We start from the raw sequence: 10,170 nt of genomic DNA, 5'->3' as shown, positions 1-10,170 counted from the left end.
TATTACTACGTGCTATATATACTTTAAGGTAGCTACTGTGTGAAGCTAGTATTAAACGCACTTAGTAGGGTCTGCCTATACAACTACATGTTAACATTGGAATAAAGTTGCATGCAAAACCTATATACTAAGTCACTGTACAGATTATTTGGCAGAAAAATATTGCAGTTTAATGAATACTGTAGATCTTCAGACAAAACAATATAAAGATGTTTAGTATATTTAGCTTGGCATAAAATAAATAATTTGTTGGATAATCTTTTACGCAAATACCATATATATATGTATACATAGAAGCTACTTTTAGAATATACAACGGTTATAATTTCAGAAAATGATTATGCAAAGACACGTTAAAACCTGGTAACAGTTTATACATGGAGGAGAACACATGAATCATTGTGTTATCATACACATTTCAATTACTTCCAGTACATAATGCTACCAAATCATCAATATGTTGCCTTACGCTCGACCTATCTTCGGAACGAAAGGTAGTATCAAAAAATGGGTTTTACCAGTTTGTAAAGCTTGAAATATTAATTCTAACGGTCTAATAAAACCACTTTCGTCATAAAGTCACTTAATAGGGATTTGCAGTAATAGGACGATATGGTGCACTATATATTTAAAAGCAAGGACTGTAGGTATGCAGATTCATGGGATTACCGGCTCCACTAGGGGTAGAAAAAGGTTAAAGAGTCAATGTATTATACTACTTACATAAATCTAAATAATGTTACAACAACATGTCGGTACATACATAATATTAATTATTTTCTCTTGAATTTTATGTTAACACTCACTACCTACACAATATTAAGTAAGTATAGATACCTAAAAAAAACCCAAGGTAAATGTATAATTTACATTGATTTTTATTAATATTTAGCATTAAAAAATACCTACAATGGTGTCAATGTCAAAGCACACAAAAAAACTAAATCTATAACTGTATGAATAAATAATAAACATAATTAATCGTAAATAATTGAAGCAAAGTTACTTTTAAATAGTAAATTTATTGTTTTAGTAATACGAAACTTAATAAAGGCAGTGCGCACTTTTTTGAAAAGTTATGTTATAATAAACAGGAACATTACAAAGGCGGGCGAACCTTTTTTGAAAAGTTGCCCATTATATTGCCTGGCGGGCTGTAGTTTGCCACGACATACACATGACCGTCTTTTGACCTCGCCATGCCGACGCCTACTTCTTTGCTATCTTCCCATATAACTTGCGTAAAGTGCCCAGATCCTAAGTCAGTAGGTTCTCTGCCAAAACGATGATCTTTTATTTCACTGTACCACTTCTCTACCGGATCTTTCCCAGATACGACAAAGTCAGGGTCCGAAGACCAAGCATAGAAAATATTTTCACCATATTCCTGTTGATCTCTATGTTCCATTCGTCCCTTTTTCACCAAAGTTTTTGCCCATTCTTCAGCATATTTACCCAGCTTTTTACTTAATTCTAGAGGAGGGACACCATGTTTTTTTCTATACATATTATGAGCTGCCAAAAACTCTTCTTCAAATTTGTCACCAGACACAGACGTACTTTTAAATTTACTGACTAAATCCGACGCAATATCACCAATATTTTTACTATTCCTCTGGCTAGGCAGTGGTGATCCACTCGAGTTCCGGGCAATACCGCTCGTTGTATTTGATTTAAATTGTAAAGCGCCAGGTGGTAAAACATTTTTAACGAATTGATTACTGATATTTCCTGGAGGAAAGTAATGCGCCACCACGTAAAGCTTGCCCGATTTACTCTTAGCGCTTCCGATTCCTAGTTCCCTTGTGTTTTTCCAGATAATCTGTGTAAAATGACCACAGTTTAGTACTTCGGGTTCCTTGCCGAACGAGTAATCGTTTATCTCACTGTACCATTTGTCGATACAGTCACGTGCTCTTATTTTTATATTAGGATCATGAGACCAGCCACAATACACGTTTTCTCCGTACTCTTCATGGAGGCTGTACTGCATATGATCCTTTTTTGCGAGTTCTTCGGCCCATTTTTGGCTCGTTTTACATATGTCTTTATTCAGTATTAGAGCAGGAGCCCCATGTTCCCTTCTGTATTCATTGTGAACTGCTAATGCTTCGTTTTCAAAATCATTGGATTTAGAGCCGAATAATTTACTCTGAAATATAAAGAAAATTTGTAAGATAAACTGTATTTCAGGTACCTACGTGTTTTGCGTTATTTATAACCAACCTTAAGTATTTATAACATTTCCTTGTGGCCTCTTTTCGGTATCGTTTAGGTAAACATTTCAATAAATTACATGGTACCTATACAGGATTAAGATATCATTTATCACGGTATGTATAGTATTACCGATAGTGATAATAAAATCTTTGTTGTTTGCAGAAGTAGTATAATTTGTAATGTTTAGGTAGTTTTTGGGAGATATGGACTATGAGAATCAATTACTAGTTTCTTTTCTGGGCTTGAACTTCTACTACGAGCTGAGTTAGGAGAGAATTTCCCACCTAATGACGGTCCCCAGGCTTCATTAGGGTGCAACAGAGAATAGGCTTAATAGAGGAGAAAAAAAACCTAACTAAAATAATTTGCCGAAGACCGTGACATCGGTTTCACTGAAACCAGGTAATTTTAGGCTTACTACAGTTATACATCTAAGGCCCACTTGCACCATTCCATTAACCCGGGGTTAACCGGTTAAACCTGGAGTTATCATGGTTACCAGTACAATTTGACACTGGGTTGACGGTTAAACCGCTTAACCCCGGGTTAGTGGGATGGTGCAAGTGAGCCTAAGAAGTCAGACGGGGGCTTGGAGGATATAACCAACGGAGACGCCATGTCTAAAATTTTCGGTACTAAATAGTCTGCCGTTTTTTGCGGGGTTTATGGACTGACGTTTATCTGACATGACGTACCTATACATCAAATGTATAGGTACGTCATGTCAGATAAACGTCAGTCCATACATATGGTTGACATGTGGTTGACCATTGGCCGCCTATTTTCGACAGAGGGGAACGCCTGTTAATGGCGGCTCCATTGTTAATTACTCCGAGGACGGGGGTCTTATACTGGGGGCATATGTCGCTTTGTTTTTTGAGGTGCCTTCACGACTGGCATTATTTAATCACCGACCAGTCAACATTGAATCGATAAAACAAACATCATTCGACTTACGAGGGGCGATCCAATACTTATGATAATGGAATACTTCTTCATCGATTTTAATTAAAAAGAGGATGTTTCATTTATACTATTTATACAGAATGTAGATGAGTAAAATGAAAGTAAGAAAAATGAGCCTATTTTGTCATCTTGAGCTGTCGGAAACAAAGAGTATAATAATATAAGTATGTATAGTGCGTCAAGCAAATCTTGTCAGTAGCAATGTAAAGCAAACTAAAGTAGGGCAACACTCAAAGAGTAGTATTGCGCTAAGAAAAGCAGCAATGTACAATGTACATCGAATCAAAACTTCTTTTTCCGCTGAGCGCGCCCTGTTACGTACGTCAATTCAAATTGTCATTCGCTGAATCTCTATTGAAAATGTTTGAAATTGTTATTAAATGGTATGGACGGACAATTTAAAAGCGGTGTGTGACGTTGATAAAAATCATTAACTAATTTGAAAATCTCAAAATCAAAATAAGAAGTGGACTATGCCGTTAAACAAGAATGTAATGAATAAAATCATTGCTTCAGCAGGTAGATGTCCTACTGGATTTTAATATTTTATTAGATTTCTCAGTTGGCACTGTAGGCACCTTAGCTTTGATTAAGCACAATCTTATTTAACATATTGGTATTTAATGGTGATACAGCAGAAATATCTCTTTAAATAGAATCGATTCAGATTGTAAACAAAGATGATGGCTGTCATTCGCGATCCACATTCCACAGATAAAACACAGATGACACGCGATTTTCGAATTATTCGAACACAGTGTTGCTAACCCGCGATTTTTCAAATTTGCCGCCGTTTGCTACTGACAAGATTTGCTTGACCCAGTATACCTACCTATGTCGGAAAGACACATTTGAGAAAACTTCACTTTGGTGACACGCTGGTCAAAGGAGTTCAACTTAGCATTTGATTTATTTTTATTCGCTGGTCAAAGGAGTTTAACTTAGGATTTGATTTTTTTATTAGGTAAGTATGTCACAACTCACTAGTCAGGCCAAAAAAGGCTGGAGCGATTTTCATAGCTCACGCAGTGCACGTGTTATTTAATATGTCATAATTTCGTAGAAGTTTGACGTTTAGAATAACACTTGCACTGCATGGGCTGTCAAAATCTCTGCAGATATTTTTTGGCCATACTGTAATTCATACGAACCAAAGTAGATATTATATAAATGAGTTTTACTTTTAGAATACTGACATTTGTAATTTCATATTTTTGTTTATGTCTAAAAATATTTACTTTGATTAATTTAATAGCCATTAAAATATTTTTACGCAATTTTCAATCGTGGCTGAATGCCGGATGGGGCTTTCCCTTCGATGCCTATAAGTCAAAAAATTAAAATATATGGCGAACAAATGTTTGAAATATCGCCGTAAGTATTTAAGAATTAATCGCTTAAAAATTTTTTTTTCGTATGACAATGTTTTTACACGTCATGTGTAACTCCGGGGATAATAATAAATTTAACATTACAAAAAATGTTTAGGCACCTACATATTTTATTTAATCACCACTCCCGTTTGGATAAGCTTATTATTCACAAAGGTTCCGTTTATAATCTTATCGCAAATGTTTTGTTAGTTACAATTTTATTGCGAAACCGAATGATTATGAAAATAAAGTACCTATGCGTACCTAAACATTTATGGGGATTTTAGTCAACAATTAAGCTACACCTACGAAAACCATCCTTTTTAGGGTTCCGTACCTCAAAAGGAAAAAAAGGAGGAACCCTTATAGGATCACTTGTGTGTCTCTCTGTCCGTCTGTCACAGCCTATTTTCTCCGAAACTACTGAACCAATTAAGTTGAATTTGGTACACATATGTAAGTCTGTGACCCAAAGAGGGACATGTAATGTAAATAAATGAATTTTAAACATAGAGGGCACTTTTTTGGGTAAATGAAACAATTAAGAAACAAAGACTTGCAAACTATATCGTGTTGTATATCAAATGAAAGAACTCATTGTGAGGATCTCATATACATAAATATTGTTTATAATTTTAAGATAAATAGTTCAGAAGTAATTTAAGAAAACAGGCAAATAATTATCATTAATTACCAGACATCGTACATTTTCCAGCATTTTTGGTGCAGCAGAGTGGTGTGAAATGGTAACGTAACTAACGCTAATCATTAGGGTTGAAATTGTTTATACCAATTTCGTTAACACCACTCCGCTGCACCAAAATGCTGGAAAATGTACGATGTCTGTTCATTACCCTTATCTCCGAAACTACTGGGTCTAAAATATAAAAAAAAAATAGGTACCCTATAGACTACAGGAAAACCTATTAAAAATATGCAGTCAAGCGTAAGTCGGACTTAATTACTTAGTTTTTAAAGACATTTCACTCACTACATTACAAAATAAATTGTTAAATATTGTGTAATGTACGGAACCCTTGAAACGCGAGTCCGACTCGCACTTGGCCGGTTTTAACTGGTTGATGGGGAACTTTTAGACCCCCGGTATTTACATAAAATACCCTTATTACACAAAATTTTTATTTTATAATTTAATCAACATGTTTAATGTATGTAATGTACCAGTAACCAATATTTAACAGCTAATGGTCATTGAGCTAATCCACAGACAGATGGACAGAGAGATATACCGTCTAGAACTACGGGTAATCTTGAATTGCTTAAGTACCTACCTACTTAACGTAACACAAAGTAATATTGAAAAAAAACAACTGTTTGAATAAAATAATAGAATAAATACGAATATTAATTTTAAAAACCATATTAATTTAATCATACCAAGATTTCAAACATACTTAGCAATACTCTAGTCCGCGCAACTCCCATCCAAGTTGCTAATTTTCATGAAATTCGGACTACAAGTTAATAAATGAATTTTACACAAAACTTTTTTGCAAACAGTAGGGAAGGAAATTCGCTTCTTAATTTGCCTTTACATATTATCTGAATTAGTTATCGTATAAAATTATCCAGATTACGTCACGGAGACTATTAACTATTTTTTAATGAGTACATAATTAATTATTATTGAACATGTAGACTTCAACTAGTGGAATATACTTATATACGGTATAGCTGAAACTACGTAACTATTATATTACATAAAAGAATAATACCATTTTATACGGGTGCCCGGCACTGTCCAGTAAGTTTATAATGCGATCAGACGTGTAATGCCTGTCGTGTCACCAGAGATCCTGGCCAATTGTTATGGCCCAGTTATGTTATTATCCTCGTTGGCGTCAAGTTCAACGAAGTACTGCCACTAACATTTGGTTGCGTTATCACAGCAGATTAGTAACTTCGAATGAAAAGTGCAAAAAACAGATATGTCGGATTTTGTGTAATTTTTGATCAAATCTAGAGCGCCATTCGAAAATTTTTGATAATGATTTGTTAATTCCTATTTGCCAGCACTGACTTCTCTCTTAGTCAATCATATTATTCTTTTATTTATTTTAACTTAAGTATGTTTATACTTAAGTAAGTAATATAATAATGTACAAATGAAGGACTTAATGCTAAATGGCATTTTCTGTCAACCAAAGTCCAACAGAGATACATACAATTGGTATGGAGAGAAAAGTATATTAATTAATTTAAAAAACCAAACTACATAAATCTGCTTATAAACTAAATAATAATATATTACCTTCACAAATATTATGATAAATAGAAAAAAGATATATAGAATATAATACGTTGATTACGTTAAGGGGCTACTCGAGGTTTTCATCGATTTTTGTCAAATTTTGAATCGTATCTCCTTTTTATGCACTACAGATAGAATTATGAGACAAACGATTATTGGTTTTTCTATCTTTTAGCTCCGGTTTTATCCACCGGATTTTGAGAGATATGAATACTTATTTTTTATGATTTTTTATACATTGTCCAAAAAAAACACTTTTTTTTGTATCTAGTTTGCAGTGAAGGATCTTGCATGTACAAAATTTACATATTTGGGTTCGTCTTTGACGTCTCTAAAGACCTGTCCAGGGTTTTAATTTAAACTAATTGACACAAAAGTTATGGCCAGAAAACAATTTTTTTTACCCTAAAATTGTTCAAGTTTGATGCCAAATATCTCGAAGACAATGAACTTTGTAGTAAATATGGGATACTATATTGCTTAAAGCCATTGCTGTTCATATAATAAGCTACAAAAAACATTAGAAACCTAAGAGATTCATCTAGAAGGTCATTGTCGTGGGGTAGGCCCTTAATATAGGTGTCTAATAGATTAACACCAGCATTTTACGTTACACCAAAACACCATTACTGTAACGTAGTACCGTACGACGTAAGACCGTAGCACTTAAATTTATCGTAGAAGATACAATAAAAAATACGGCACAAATACTTTACAAGAAAGAAATTGTGGATTATTCATGAATGATGTGCTAGAATCTACTTTGATTGTTAATGTGTTTTAAATGCCTACCTGCTTTACAAATCATTCCCGTGTTGGACACAGAAATAAAAAATATGAGAGAGAAATAAATACGTATTAGATACTCGTAGGTACATTAATATTTTAGGTATCATAACATAAACTTGAGCTAGCCATTGTAAGGCCACGTTTTGTAAAACCCGGCCAGTTACATGGGGTAATAAACAAGTATCTGGCTATGCCGCCACCTCTTGAACCCGGTGGCAAGAGAAACTAGAAAAAGGTGGACGTTGCGAGCAAATACCACAGGATAAAGAATAATAGAAAGGGAATAATTTATCCCGTGACAACAAGTATTGGGATCACTTGGATGCCAATACTTTTCATACATATGATCTATCATGGTAAAACAAATCTCAAGTCTCGTACCCTTCCTTAATAGCCCATAAGTATCCTCTACCGTATTGTAAAGTACTTTTATATTATTGTATATTATAGTTCTGACCTAAAATTAATATATAAATTAAAATGAAAAAAAAAATTATGTTCCTACTACGCTAAGCGATATGAGTAACTCTTATCGAAATACTTCGATAACGGGTTTAGATACGGTATAACTACGATTACGTGGAACGATTTACTCGTACCTACTCACATGATGACAATTAAAATAACTACACTTACATAAAATTAATATATATTTTTCAGAACTTATTGTTAAGAGTGGTCTTACTCATAAAACAAAATCGTGACAAAACCAACTGTATCTATTACTGTAAATTTTATAAGCACAAGTTAGTATTTTATGAATGATCTAGGTACCACAAACGAAACGCTAATATAAAGTAGTTTAAATTAGGGAGGAAATTAAATGAAAAATTGTTAAAAAAGATATTCTTACCGCCAAGGGACATCTTGGTAATACGCAAGGATATTTCATTGTACAACACTATCTGCATCAATTTAGCCACTTGAACTAAGTGCAATAAAGATTAAGCTGATACTATAACCGAGAGAAAACAATGAAGACGCTGCTCTTGCGTCACAGAACCTTCGTTGTGACCGAATTTTAAATCCACGATAAGAAATGCTAACGTTTGGTGTAGATTATAAGAAAACATATAGGTATTTTATATGTATTTTATGCTACAAATTATGCTAAATGGGAATTTCATTTGATTGTCTATCTTTATGTCCTTAATCGTAACTTTAACCGGCTTAGCCAACTAACCATTAATACAGTAGTTACAGTTTAAACATATTTCATACAAAAAATGATCAATGCGAAAAACTGATAATAATGGGAAATTTTTTGTCATTATTTTTTTGCCTTATAATCTCAATATGGGACCGCTAAATAAAGAAAATACAATATAGCCCATTCGTAATCAGTTACATGAAAAAGGAAATTTTGAGAAAATGGGCTAAACTGTCCATAATTTTTATTTAACACATTCACTGCCAGCGAACCACTAGGTGGGGTCTCTGTTCGTAGGCGCCTTCCTCTACATACGGTTTTTCCCGGGTTATCGGCTACGCTAGTAGCGCGTTGCTCGCGGTGGCATTGACAACCCTTTACCAGGCTGTAATTTCAAAAATGACAATCGAATGTCAGACGTACTCATCGAAAATAGAACACAAATGTTTGAAGTGCCGTATGTGGGAAATATATATCCCTTAGCCTGATGGTAAAGGGTTAATGTAAATCACACCACTTTGTGACAAAAAAATATTTATTTTGGTTTTTTGCGCAAATATCCATATTTTTGTATGAAAATTTAAGGTAAAGATAAATACCTTTACCTTAATGATGGTAATGATTTTATTCATAAATCAATGCGTCGTCCATAATTAAATAATACGAAAATGTATTAAATATATTAAGAACGGGTCACTCACGTATTTTAAGTCGAAAAACGCTCGACATGTTTCACTCCGTTCCATTAGCGAATGACGTAGTGAGTGTTGTGTGTGCAACCCATCATTTGACAATAATGCCATAAACGAGGGTAGTTTCTCGCTCCCCCTGCCGCCACCGGCGCCTGCGCCGAGTCATCGGGCACGGAGAGCTGCGGCCCGCAGTCTGCGCCGGTCCGTCACCGTAAACGCAAGCTCCTGATGACACTCCTCGGTACGGAGTGAAACATGTCGAGCGTTTTTCGATTTAAAATACGTGAGTGACCCGTTCTTAATATATTTAATATGTCTGTGTCTCACGGAAGTTTTGTTATTAAAATACGAAAATAATAATAAACTTCACGTGAGTGCTACAAGTTGGTAGAAACAGGGCGCAAACTAGACCCGCCATAGCCGCCTGCCCTTTTTGTGGGGTAGCCATAAGTTATGGTGGTCTCACATATTAAGACATCTGACAGGGATAACATTATACTATTGATAGTGTTTTAATAAGTTGTCCCTGTAACACAATGTTTTATGACATTATTTAACAGCCAGTGCGGGAGCACCATTAAGCTCGTGGCTTAGGGCATTAAATCAGCTTAGAATGATCCAAGGAACAATCGTGCCATGCGGTATTATCGCCTGAGACAAAAGTGCATACTCACTGTCATTTACTTCCATTTGCCTGTTGCATGAAGT

General features: G+C 34.6%; 1 protein-coding gene across 1 annotated transcript; it reads right to left on the bottom strand.

Moving 5' to 3' along the window:
• Positions 1–6,447, bottom strand: LOC134678451 (ectin-like). The gene is made up of 2 exons (XM_063537026.1): positions 6,296–6,447; positions 1–2,152 (listed from the first exon to the last, which is right to left on the bottom strand). Exons 1-2 carry the CDS (start codon positions 6,296–6,298, stop codon positions 1,100–1,102), a joined length of 1,056 nt encoding a protein of 351 aa, XP_063393096.1. The 5' UTR covers positions 6,299–6,447; the 3' UTR covers positions 1–1,099.
• Positions 6,448–10,170: the final 3,723 nt, after the last annotated feature.

The sequence above is a fragment of the Cydia fagiglandana genome, chromosome Z (assembly GCF_963556715.1).
Source record: "Cydia fagiglandana chromosome Z, ilCydFagi1.1, whole genome shotgun sequence".
NCBI lineage: Eukaryota > Metazoa > Arthropoda > Insecta > Lepidoptera > Tortricidae > Cydia > Cydia fagiglandana.
Note: the sequence above shows the minus strand (reverse complement) of the source record. Positions and strands in the feature narration are given on the sequence as shown.